Genomic DNA, 13,712 nt, shown 5'->3' on the forward strand with positions numbered 1-13,712 from the left:
CAGGAGCAGCTGTAGGTGATGATATGGAAGTCTCTTAAAGTAAGCAGCTGCAGAACCCACTTCTGAGGCCCAGAACGATGTGGAGGGGGCACCTTAGGCAAGGGGAGGACTCACAGGCAGCAGAGTCCCGCAGCACTAACAAAATTGCAGTATGTTATTTGGGTCCCTGAGACTTCAGACAACAGGAGATGAGCCAGAAAGCACCCATGGAGATCACTTGGGAGGAAGGCTGATCATCGCAGCAACAGACGACATTCGAACTCTACTGGACAATGGCGACACAGTCGCCCTCATCCTCCACGACCTTTCTGCAGCATTCGATACAGTCTGCCACAGCACCCTTCTACAACGCCTCAATAACATCGGAATTCAAGGAAAAGCACTTGAATGGATCACCTCGTTCCTCACCGGAAGAACCCAGAGAGTCCGCCTTCCTCCATTCAAGTCCGAGGCCTCTGAAGTCATCTGCAGCGTACCTCAAGGATCCTCACTCAGTCCCACCCTCTTCAACGTATACATGAGCCCCCTCACGGCCATCGCACGCCAACACAACCTCAACATCATCTCTTACGCGGACGACACTCAACTGATCCTTTCTCTCACCAATGACCCCAGCACCGCCAAAACTAACCTACAAGAAGGAATGAAAGAAGTTGCCGAATGGATGAAACAAAGCCGTCTGAAACTGAACTCAGACAAAACAGAAGTCCTCATCTTAGGTACATCCCCCTCTGCTTGGGACGACTCCTGGTGGCCGGAAGCCCTCGGAAAAGCACCCATCCCGACAGACCACGCACGGAACCTTGGCGTCATCCTGGATTCTTCACTCTCAATGAACAGACAAGTCAGCGCCGTATCCTCTTCCTGCTTCAACATTCTTCGCATGCTCAGAAAAACATTTCGCTGGATCCCCTCCGAAACAAGGAAAACAGTCAACCACGCTCTGGTCACGAGCCGACTGGACTACGGAAACACCCTCTACGCAGGTACCACCGCTAAACTCCAGAAGAAACTCCAACGAATCCAAAACGCCTCAGCCAGGCTCATATTAGACATCCCACGCAACGAACACTTCTCTGGTCACCTTAAAGACCTCCACTGGCTAACCGTCAATAAGAGGATCACTTTCCGTCTGCTTACCCACGCACACAAATCACTCTACGACATCGGACCAGATTGCCTCAACTCTCGACTGTCCTTCTCCACCCCCTCCCGCCAACTACATTCTTCCAGCCAAGCCCTCGCCACTGTACCTCGCATTAACAAGACCACCATGGGAGGCAGATCCTTTTCATACCTGGCTGCTAAAACATGGAACTCACTCCCCGCTTACCTTCGCCTCACCCAGAACCACCTAGCGTTCAGAAAGCAGCTTAAAACGTGGTTATTTGACAAATAATCCTCCTCCCCTTGCTAAGCGGCCTGAAACCCTCTGGGTATGTAGTGCGCTATACAAATTTTATGACTTGACTTGACTCCAGCAGAGTCAGGGAGCAGCAGGCAGCAGGACAACAAACAGAGAAGCAGTTCTTCCAGAAAAGCAATCCTGTTGAGTGCTTTAGGGACCACAGCAGTCCATCTCAAAGATCCAGAACTGTCTAATTTTAAAGAATCAAAGACCCAGTACTTATACCTCATAATTCCTTTGATATAGGGAGTGACTTCAAAAGATCTTAATGAAGTGCATAAGGGTCCCTTTTGAACCAGTACTGTCTGCCAGGCTAACTCTGGGGGGTGGGTAAATCAGTGCTTTGTGTGAGGACAGGACACAGCTTATTCAGATGTAAGTGAGAGTCACCTCTCCCCCTTCCGCAGAATACATATGTATACAGATGAGTTCTCTGTCACACCCAGCTCTTCCTGTGTTTTTGGCTGTCTAAAGGGAATGCACAAAGTGTAGCTGTCACCCAGCCCAAATGTTTATTAGACACAGGCAGTCGGGCACAAAGAGCAGTAAGTGCTAAAAAATGTCCACTTTCTAAAAGTTGCATTTCTAAAACAGTAATGTTAAATCCAACATCACTAATATGGAGAACTTATCTTTACCATCCCAAACTGTAGTATCCTGATGTTATGGATTGCCTCTTCCTTGTTTCCCTATCCCTGGCTGCTCAGCCTGTGTGAGTGTTCTACATGGAATGTTTGGTGTGTGGGCTATGAGTGGAATGCTTGGATGACTGAATCAGGAATGAAGTTTGATGGATGGGGCTGAGCAGCTAGCAGGCTGCTCACGGTGGCGTTTGCTGTGACTTATACCTCGATTTGTTCTATCTGTTTACCTGCTACCTGAATAAACCTACGGTGACTTAATATCTCCAGAGTGGTCCCTGATTACTTGACTTATTTTTGATGACGAGGATGGGATAACTCAAGATGTTCCATCACAACAACTGCAAAAAACTATTTCCAGCTTACAGTCAGATGTGTATTTACAACAAGGGGTGGTGAGGGACAGAGTCTCTGAATTAAGCAGAAAGCTCTCACCCAGTCAAGAGATCAGGGCTAGATCCAACACCGTTTTTTAGCTCACTGCACCATCCCAGTTTCAGAACCTGGCTGTATGCAAATTAGTCTGTTCCTGTCCCAGTGCATGATGGGAACAAGGCAAACCAAACTACAAAAGCCAATTCTTACACTGGGAAGGAAACAAGCTCCCGGGGACCGGTTTCTGGCATTACAGCCGTCTTCGGCCCGGTTTGCTTGAATCCTGATGGTGCAATGAGCAAGGGTCTCACATCTGAGAATACCCTTCCACGCTTAGGGTGGACAAAAATATTTACAACAAGGGGTGGTGAGGGACAGAGTCTCTGAATTAAGCAGAAAGCTCTCACCCAGTCAAGAGATCAGGGCTAGATCCAACACCGTTTTTTAGCTCACTGCACCATCCCAGTTTCAGAACCTGGCTGTATGCAAATTAGTCTGTTCCTGTCCCAGTGCATGATGGGAACAAGGCAAACCAAACTACAAAAGCCAATTCTTACACTGGGAAGGAAACAAGCTCCCGGGGACCGGTTTCTGGCATTACAGCCGTCTTCGGCCCGGTTTGCTTGAATCCTGATGGTGCAATGAGCAAGGGTTCCACATCTGAGAATACCCTTCCACGCTTAGGGTGGACAAAAATATTTACAACAAGGGGTGGTGAGGGACAGAGTTATTACAGTCAGATGTGGACATCTTCAACGCTGAAACTCCACATTAACGTGTGCATAGCTCAGAGACTCATATTTGTCTGTCTTCTTCCAGATGTGGGACCTACTGTGAAGGTGCCTGCATAGTGTTTTCACGTGCTCTCTGTATCTATTATTGGAGCAAAAATCTGCGCTTGGTAAAAGGGACAATTTTTTTATGTATATGGTCAGCTGTGTATGTTCCCAACTACAAACACTTCACACGGAACTGAGCTGTTGTCGTTCACAACATTGGTGTACAATTGTCTCCTGGCCATCCACGCAATTTTTGCTGTTGTGGCTTTATGGGTGTAAGTCTTTTTAATTTATTTTTTGGCCCCAGCAGTTCCTTTGACACTTGGCAGTTCAACTGCCACTTCCAAATGTGAAATTGACCCGGCGCGAACTACCGACAGTGTGCGGTATCTCACCTGCATTGTGGTGAAGCGCTGATGGCTCATTAGTCCTTCTGTGTTGGTGCTATCAGTCTAGCACTGCTGAAAGGATGCACTCATGCACAGATGTGCCAGGAGCCATCCAGCTGGACGTCTGTGACGTGGTACACAGACAAAATATCGAGTTTTAAATTTCGATATACAATTATATCGAAGTTTAAATATTGATGGGACATAATATAGAAGGTAAGTAATATCGACAGTCTTAATATCGATATTAGTATGATATTAGTAATATCGAAGTTTTAAATATCGATGTTAATAATATCGAAATCAATAATTTCGATGTTACTAATATCGATTTTTAAATAAATTTTGTGTATATTATATAGTATTTATTATGTTTTATTATTTATTTTTAATGTAATTTAATTAAATATTGTCTTTTAGTACTGTAGCGGGTTGTGGGTTTATAGGGGAATAGGGTGGGAAGTAATTTAATTATGTTCAATTAATATTAATTAGTATGAATTATTAATTAATTAATTGAGAATTAATTTTTAATTAATTTTAATTCATTGATTAATTGATAAATATGTTCTGTAGCGGGTTATGGGTTTATAGGGGAATGGGGTGGGAAGTAATTTAATTATATTAAATTAATTATTAATTAGTAGGAATTATTAATTAATTAATTGAGAATTATTTATAAATATTTTTAATTAATTAATTGATTAATTGATAAATATGTTCTGTAGCGGGTTATGGGTTTATAGGGGAATAGGGTTGGAAGTAATGTAATAATGTTTAAATAATTATTAATTAGTAGGAATCATACATTAATTAAAATTAATTGGTAATTATATTTAATTATTTTGGTAATTATTTTTAATTAATTGATAAATAAATTCTGTAGCGGGTTATGGGTTTATAGGGGAATAGGGTGGGAAGCAATTCCATTATGTAGAATTAATTATTAATTAGTAGGAAGCATACATTTATATTTATTAATTGTTAAATAAATTTAATTAATTGGTAATTAATTTTAAATAATTAATTAATTGATAGATGTAATTTATAAGTATGTAATTTAAACCCCTACGCTATCCAACACTTTCCCTACTTTTGCACTCTCTGGAGTTGGAATAGTAATTGTTACCCCTACGCTATCCAACACTTTCCCTACTGTTGCCCTCTCTGGAGTGGGAATAGTAATTTTTACCCCTACGCTATCTAACACTTTCCCTACTGTTGCACTCTCTTATCTTATCTTATTGTTTTGGTAAAGCGCTACAGCTGCCCCGGCAATGAGGCGACCCGGCGCTGGAACCCGGATCAGATCCTAAGCGTGGAGAGTCCATGGATAGAGGAAGGATTACAGGCAAGGGAATAGAAAAGTTTTCACTGCTTTCCGGAAAGCTGATAAGTTGTCTATCGAGCGAATGTGATGTGGTAGTTCATTCCACATCTTGGCTCCCAGGAACCTAAAGGAGCGGCCGCCCATGCGGCAGAGTTTTATGCGTGGGACGCATAGAAGGTTTTGGTTGGACGATCTTAGGTTCCGTGACGGCGCGTAGGGAGTAAGAAGGGGTTGAAGCAGAGGGGGGGTGTTGAGTTTGAGGATTTTGAAGGTCATGATGAGGGTCTTGAACTTGATTCTGGAGTCTACAGGGAGCCAGTGCAGTTTTCTGATGGTCGCTCTGGCTGAGCATCTGCGGGGAAGGCCGACCAGAGTTCTAGCCGCAGAGTTCTGCACGCGTTGGAGTCGTGCTAACTCACATTTGTTGGCACCAAGAAGGAGCACATTGGCATAGTCTAGACGCGAGAGGATGGTGGCTTGGATGATGAGTTGGCGGGTCTTTGCGTCGAAGAAGCCTAGTATGTGGCTGAGGCTTCTCAGTAGGCCAATGCAGGTGCCGGCAACTTTTTTGGTGTGGGCTCGAAAGTTGAGTGAGTCGTCCATCCAGACACCTAAGTTTTTCACTAGAGTCTTGGGGGGAGGGATGGAACCAAGGGAGGACAGCCACCAGTGCTCATTCCAAAGGCTGGTGTTTTTGCCAAGGAGGAGCACCTCTGTTTTTCCGCCATTAAGTTGTAAACAGTTCGTTGTCATCCATTGGGCGACCGCAGAGAGTCCGTTTTTGAAATTAGAGGAAAAGTTGGAAGGACCATCTGAGAGAGCGATGGCCAGTTGTGTATCGTCAGCGTACGATACTAATGTCAAGCCCCATTCTTTGGCCACTGCCGCCAGAGGCTGAACATAAAGATTAAAAAGAGAGGGGCTTAACGCAGAGCCCTGCGGGACTCCCTGTTCAATAGGGTGGGGCTTAGATAGAAAGGGGGGGGCAGAAACTCGAAAAGACCTGTTCTCGAGGAAGGATCTGAGCCACTCCAAGGCATGACCAGTTACTCCAAAGGTCTCCAGACGTTTAAGAAGGATGACATGGGATACCGTGTCAAATGCCGCGCTGAGATCCAGAAGGATCAGCGCAGCACTTTGACCGGCATCTAAGATCGTTCGGAGGTGCTCTGTGGTGGCTAAGAGAGCAGACTCAGTGCTATGGCCTGGTCTGAACCCATTTTGTGATGGGTCCAGAATGTTGTTTTTGACCATATGCTGGGATAGAGTGCTGTTAACATGCGCTTCAGCGAGTTTGGATAGCCATGGGAGCAGGGAGATTGGACGAAAATTCTCCGGTTTAGATGGATCTAGGGTGGGTTTCTTGATGATAGGCGAAACCCACGCTTGCTTCCAGGCAGATGGTACACACGCTGAAGTGAAGGAGAGGTTCAGGATGGCGGTTAGCGCTGGTAGGAAGAAGTTGAGTGACTCCAGGAATTAAGACGGGTGCATGGGGTCTGCGGGGGAGCCAGATTTGACTTTATTACATAGTCTGATGAGGATGTCTTTGGAGATTTCTGGGATGTAGGTCAAGGTCGAGTAGCTAGGAGAAACAGAAGTTTCTCTGGAGTTGGAATAGTAATTGTTACCCCTACGCTATCCAACACTTTCCCTACTGTTGCACTCTCTGGAGTTGGAATAGTCATTGTAACCCCTACGCTATCCAACACTTTCCCTACTGTTGCACTCTCTGGAGTTAGAATAGTAATTTTTAATCCTACGCTATCCAACACTTTCCCTACTGTTGCACTCTCTGGAGTTGGAATAGTAATTGTTACCCCTACGCTATCCAACACTTTCCCTACTGTTGCACTCTCTGGAGTTGGAATAGTAATTGTTACCCCTACGCTCTCCAACACATTCCCTACTGTTGCACTCTCTGGAGTTAGAATAGTGATTTTTAATCCTACGCTATCCAACACTTTCCCTACTGTTGCACTCTCTGGAGTTGGAATAGTAATTGTTACCCCTACGCTATCCAACACTTTCCCTACTGTTGCACTCTCTGGAGTGGGAATAGTAATTTTAACCCCTACGCTATCGAACACTTTCCCTACTGTTGCACTCTCTGGAGTTGGAATAGTAATTGTTACCCCTACGCTATCCAACACTTTCCCTACTGTTGCACTCTCTGGAGTGGGAATAGTAATTTTTACCCCTACGCTATCCAAAACTTTCCCTACTGTTGCACTCTCTGGAGTAGGAATAGTAATAGTTACCCCTACGCTATCCAACACTTTCCCTACTGTTGCACTCTCTGGAGTTGGAATAGTAATTTTTAACCCTACGCTATCCAACACTTTCCCTACTGTTGCACTCTCTGGAGTGGGAATAGTAATTGTTACTGCTACGCTATCCAACACTTTCCCTACTGTCGCACTCTCTGGAGTGGGAATAGTAATTTTTACTCATACGCTATCTAAAATGTATTTAGATTTTTTATTAGTATTATGTTGTTATTAATTGTTATTTATGTGAATTTTTTATGTAAATAAATGTATTAGTAATTTATTACATTTTTATTTGTTTTTAAGTTATGACAATAATTAATTTAGAGTTATTATTAATGAAAAATATATTATGTATTATATATTTATTAATATTAATTTGTATAACATTATGTATTAATTTTAAATATTATAGAACTTTTTTAAATATGTTTATTACATTTATAAGTATTATTTTGTTAATATTACATTTTTATTATATAAAAAAAACGATATTTTACAAAAAACGATATTTTTGTCATTCTATATTTTATTTTCGATATTTTTGTACTTACCTTGTTAGGGATAGGATTCCTATATTTTTGTATTTCGATATTTTTGATTTCGATATTTTGTCAGACATTCCTGCGACGTGACGTGACGCCATTTTGAGTTTGTCATAACTCTGCATTCGTTCCTGCACGTTTTGCCAACCACGTCATTTCTTGCCTGTTTAAATAAAGTTTCAACAAGGTCAGTTGGGAACCGGTCACAACGCGGAGTTCGTTTGGTAATGTATGTTGAGGATTCAACTACGAGGGATTCTCTATGCTGTTTCAATGTGACCACATGGAGTTCGAAGTTAATGTGGTGGGACTGGCCGTGCTATCATCGTAGAGGCATTCTTCAGGTATTGCTGCGGTTCCCTTTCTGAATTTATGAACATGTTGATAAGTGCAGTCGTTCTTTGACTAACAATGTATGAATTGGGCCTTCACAACATGGATAGTGACTCATTTTCATTTTAGGATGATGCTATTCATTCCAAGTGCAACTGATTTGCTTTACTTTTACAAAATTATTGAACATTTGCCTAATTGTTCCATTTTGGTAGTTGAAATGTCCCTTACTGGAGGGATGTCCTAGGTACAGTAATTTCTTCGTACCTCTACACAGGGGTACGTTTTGGGTGGTTTTCTGCCAGATACACATTTAGTACCTCATTTGTAGGTTAACGTTTGAGTTTTGTTTTGCATATTTATGGGTTTTTAGTCCCAATGTACGCTATTTATACATTGTACCCTTACTTGAGGGTGTCCTCTTGAAGGCTGTTTTTTTTCCTCTTTGACTTGTTGCAGGGGTGGGTCCCTTATTCATAAGACGCCTTGTGCTGCACATGTTTTGTTGCAGGGATGGATCCCTGCATGCATAAGACGCCTTGCCCTGCATGGGTTTTTGTTGCAGGGTTGGGTCCCTGTGTGCATAAGACGCCTTGCGCTGCACAAGGTTTTGTTGCAGGTGTGTATCCTTGCATGCATAAGACGCCTTGCTTTGCAAAGGTTTTTGTGCATGAGTGGGTTCCTGCGTGCATAAGACGCCTTGCGCCTCACGGGTTTTGAAAATGTTCTAACTTACTGGTTGTCCCTATTGGGCGGCGGGGGCAGGGCATTGGGTATTAGTCCCTCTTGTCATCATTCACGTTCATGTTGTCCTTGACTTTAGGTAAGGGCAGGACCTTGGGTACAAGTCCCTTCTGTCCACATAGACTTTACTCCTTAGATTGGAGATGTTACATTTGTACATGTTCTCATTTTTTCATAAGAGGAGTGGATGGGTATTATTGTTTATCCGTCTTTCTCTATAGTCTTCTGTTCCTTTTCTTCTAGTGATGGGTGTTTCTAGCCATCCCTGGGTCTGGGCTCTAGATAAATCTTGTTTACTTATGTTCCCCTTGCAATGTTGTTTTTCCCTATTTACTGTTGCTGTAATTCTATGTTTATAGTTATATGCTATTTTTATCTTTAATTCTTTGTTTATGTAACATCATTCTTTTGTTCATTAGGGAAGAGGTATGTAGTATCCTGATGTTATGGATTGCCTCTCCCATGTTTCTCTGTTCCTGGCTGCTCAGCCTTTGTGGGTGTTCTGTATGGAATGTTTGGTGTGTGGGATATGGGTGGAATGCTTGGGTGACTGAATCAGGAATGACAGTTGATGGATGGGGCTGAGCAGCTAGCAGGCTGCTCCGGGTGGGGTTTGCTGTGACTTATACTTGGATTTGTTCTACCTGTTTACCTGTTTACTTGCTACCTGAATAAAACTACGTTGACTTAATACCTCCAGCGTTGTCCTGATTACTACACAAACATATAAAATATAACAGGCCTCTCCTCTCTGTTCAGTAATTACAGCTTAAAAGTAATTTAAGGAATTCCCAATGATGGCCAATGAGGGGGTAGGCCTCACAGTAGTGAATACCTCAATAAGCTGTTTGCTACCACCAGGACATTCAAATCAGAAAAGTACATGTCTTACCTTTTACTTACATAGAACCCTGCCCTTAGGGTTACTTAGAGACTACCGTAGGGGTGACTTATATGTAAAAAAAGGGGAGTTTAAGGCTAGGCAAATTGGATTAAATGTCAAGTTGAAGTGGCATTAAACTGCACACACACTGCAGTGGCAGGCCTGAGATAGGTTTGACAGGCTTCTAATGTGGATGACACAAGCAGTGTAGCCCACTGGTAGCATTTGCAGCACAGGCCCTGGGTATATATTCCATAACATTACAAGGGGCTTGCCAGTACAACAAATATGCCACGCAGGTATACACTATTGTCACCACATTTAGGGGAGAAGCATGTGTACTCTATCACTAGTTAGAAGTGGTAAATTGCTCAGAGTTCTAAAGCCAACAAAAATTATCAGCAAAAATGAGAGGCAAAATGTTGAGGGAGGACCACCCTAAGGATGATAAGTCTAACACCAAGGAATTGAGTTTTTTTTCAGGTAAAAATCCTATTGTGAAAGAATAGGACAAGAGCAGCTCTTCTTTGAGTCACGTGCTAATTTGCAAACATTTTTTTGTTTGCAATGTACCCTCGTGACCATTTTTTATTACCTAAAACTCCATTTAGGCTAATTGCTATATGAAAAAACAAGTCTTGTAATCAATCCAGCGCCAACCAACTCAATATTTTCTATGTTTATGGAATTGTATAGATAGCACATTTTTTCCTGTTTCTCTATCATGTCTTTTTTTTCATGAAATATTTAGAGTTTGTGTTCCTGTAGTGTACATTGCTGTGACACATTTGATGAAATAATCTTTAAAATGTACTCCCAGGACAAAGGCGCCTAACATGGCACGCTTTACAACGAACCATTCCAAGTTATTACAGCTGCGACAGGCGCTAGAAAGTATGGTAATTTTGCTGTTCAAAAGGCTGCAGTCCTTGCTGCTGCTCCTCATGTTAACAAAGAAGAACATCAGCTTGATGTATGCTGGAATTAGTCGGGTTTTGGAAGTGGGCCAGAGTTTGAAATAGGATCTCGAGAAGGCATTTCTAGCCTTTGTGTGGAGGATGTGGTTAAGCCTGAGACAGAAGATAGGACAATATGGAAATTAGCTGATAAAAAAAGCTGCCTTAGGCAGAAAAAGATCCAGAAAGGCCTTAGCACTGCCGGTGCAAGATTTGTGGCTTTCATTCCGAAGGCGCCCGGAGTAATAATGCCGCAGGCCTCTGGCTCATGAAATCTGCAGACAGTGAAGAGAATCGTGTTAGCTACCACCGAGGCTGCAATTGCTGTTTTTTTTTGCTTCTGCTTTGTTTCCTTGTAGGAAGTATCATTTTTTTGCAGGCAAGTGAAATGTTTTTTTTTTTTTTTTATAGCAGCCAAACTCTCCCGCACGTTATTACGTTATTACACTCAGACCAATACCAAGTGTACATCTAGATATTCAGGCATTGTTCAGGGCATACAATGCGCAGTGCCAGTTCATTCCATTGCTTACCAGAACACCACACAAGAGAGATAGTTTTAACTTTTGATGCAATGGCGATATTATATTTACAAAACAAATGGAGATATGTGGTCCAATTAATGTATATATATTTTTTTTTCAGATGACACAAAGATAGCTCTACATCTTAAAGATAACGGAGGTAAGTTAGTCCCTCCTGCAATAACAATTTGTTGTGTAATGATTTGTCCTAAATATTGCAAAATGCTAGAGTGTTTTGGAATGTAGATCAAGCAGCATCTATTTGAAAACTCATCCCAAAAAAAGTTGGACAAATAGTGCTTTTAGCTCGTTTGATGTCGCCCTCCTTTTTTTAGGGCAATAAGGGAAGGTATTTCCCCACAAGGAAACGTGTTTCGTATCTAGACCAGGCAGGGGTTTAGTTCTGCTACGTGGAACTCCACAAACTGACCCAAGTACTCAGCCGCACTAAGGGGCAGATTTACAAGCCCCTTGCGCCTCATTTACACCGCCGTTTTGTCACTTTTGTGATGCAGGGGCTGCGCAAATCCTGCTCCATGGTGCGGGGGTACTTACAACGTGACGCATCTGGGAGATGCATCACGTTGTAAAGCCCTGCGCCACATGTAGGCGTTCCTGTGCAGGGGGGGGCGTTCCGGCGCAGGAACGCCACCTAAAAGTGGCTGAGTGAAATCTACAAGATTTCACTCAGTCACTTTTAGGCCCATGCTGCGTCAAAACCCTGCGCCTGCCTGAAGCAGGAGTAAGGATTGACGCAGCATTAACTAAATAGGGCCCCCAGAGCATTGCTGGAGCTGCGTCACGCTTGCGACGCAACTCCAGCAATGCGTCACTTTTACGGCACAGATGCGTCACACATCTGTGCCGTTGTTTCACCATGGTGCGCCGCATTGTAAATGCGGGGCATCCATGATGGCGGAGTTGTGGCGCACAATAACTGGCGCATCCCTGCTGATTTGCAGGGATGCGTCAGTGATTGTAAATATGCCCCTAAGTGAAGTTCCGCAACCGGCGCAGTTTGTTAGGTCACATGACTTCACGTTGAATTTTAGTGCCAGATGTTTGTTCCACGCTGGAAAATCAAAGTGAACTGCACCATGCTGTTAGACGGACCGGGAGGGTCGGCCGAGATTACGGGGAGAGGTCTCCAGGGAGAGCCGTCTCCAACGACTGTACAGGTAAGTAGCTTCCCCCCCACAGACGGACACCACACAAGATTGAAGATTAACGAGACTTTATATGCAATTCTTAGGTTACGTCGATATGATACAAGGAGGTCTGGACTCAGGGGTCCCCTCGGTTCTGATCTCTGGTTGAGGAAAAGGGTAGCGGGTCAGTCTTAGTTACCAATGAGTTCAATAGCTCTCAATCCTCGAGCTCGGTGGGTTTGCTGATCGGGCCGTGGAGGAGCCAAGCAGGTCCCGAGATGGATGAAGGATGGTCGACGGGCCGTGGAGAAGCCAAGCAGGTCCCGATGCAGATGACGGTTACAACGGTCCGCGGCCTCGCCAGCAGATCCGGACGACGGTGAAGGATGAAGGTTACGACGGCTGTGGCAGCGCCAACAGGCAGGATGATGGTGCACAGGACAGAGCTACGGCAGCGCCAGTAGTCCGTCCAGGATGAGTTCTTCTTTCGTCTCTCGACTCCAAGATACAACTGCCCTCCTGCTCTGGAGCTGCCCCAGTTATAGGGCTGGCGTGCTTTGATGTCCGGACCCTCGCACTTGGAGGTCGGGAGGTCCGGGATGAGGGAGTCCAGACACCCAGCAGGGGGGTGGAGCCAGCGCCCGGGGAGGCGATGGGCGAGCGGCACTGGCCGGGGGAGAACCATCGACACCTCTTCCTCCCATTGACTGGCCAAGTAGCTCGCTCACCTCCTGGGTGGAGGGTGGTGCCGGAATGTCTGAGGCCGGGCTAGGCCCAGGGTTGAGGTCGATCGGGGGCCAGGCGGCCTCGTGGCGAAGTGTCCAAGATGGCGGCCCCGGCTGGGCGCATGGGTCGGCAGTGGATCGGACCCACGAGGTTATCATGCTCGAGGACAGGTGTCCCTGAGGGGACGTAGGACGTGCAATGGTGGTGTGTGGTGCTTGCGTGACTGGCTCGGGCCTGGTCGAGCCGGGGGAGAGCGGCCCGTCATGTGGCCTGTCCAACATGCGTCCCCCCCAGCTGAAGGCGGGGAGAGTTACCCATCCTCTTGGGGACTCTCTTCGTCGAGGCGGAAAAACCGGGACAGGCCATCCGCGTTGGCGTGGTCGGACCCAGGCCGGTGTTCAACGGTAAAGTCCATACCTTGCAAGGAGATGGACCAGCGTAGCAGCTTTGGGTTTTCCCCCCGCATATGCATCAACCACTGCAGGGGTCGGTGGTCAGTCTGCACCCGAAAGTGGGTGCCAAAAAGGTAGGGTCGGAGCTTCTTGAGGGCCCATACCACAGCGAAGGCTTCCCTCTCTATGGTGCTCCAGCGTTGTTCCCGTGGCAGGAGTCTCCGGCTGATGAAGGCCACCGGTTGATCAAGGCCTTCGGTGTTCACCTG

At 44.9% G+C, this 13,712-nt stretch overlaps 1 protein-coding gene across 1 annotated transcript in view; it reads left to right on the forward strand.

Moving 5' to 3' along the window:
* PLXDC2 (plexin domain containing 2) overlaps window positions 1-13,712 on the forward strand; it is a 1,375,592-nt gene that overhangs the window by 1,236,976 nt on the left and 124,904 nt on the right. Inside the window, exon 12 of the mRNA XM_086941957.1 lies at window positions 11,299-11,337. Coding sequence (XP_086798083.1) covers window positions 11,299-11,337 — 39 coding nt within the window. The remainder of the gene's footprint in view (window positions 1-11,298; window positions 11,338-13,712) is intronic.

This window comes from Lissotriton vulgaris, chromosome 10 (genome assembly GCF_964263255.1).
Source record: "Lissotriton vulgaris chromosome 10, aLisVul1.2, whole genome shotgun sequence".
Taxonomy (NCBI): Eukaryota; Metazoa; Chordata; class Amphibia; order Caudata; family Salamandridae; genus Lissotriton; species Lissotriton vulgaris.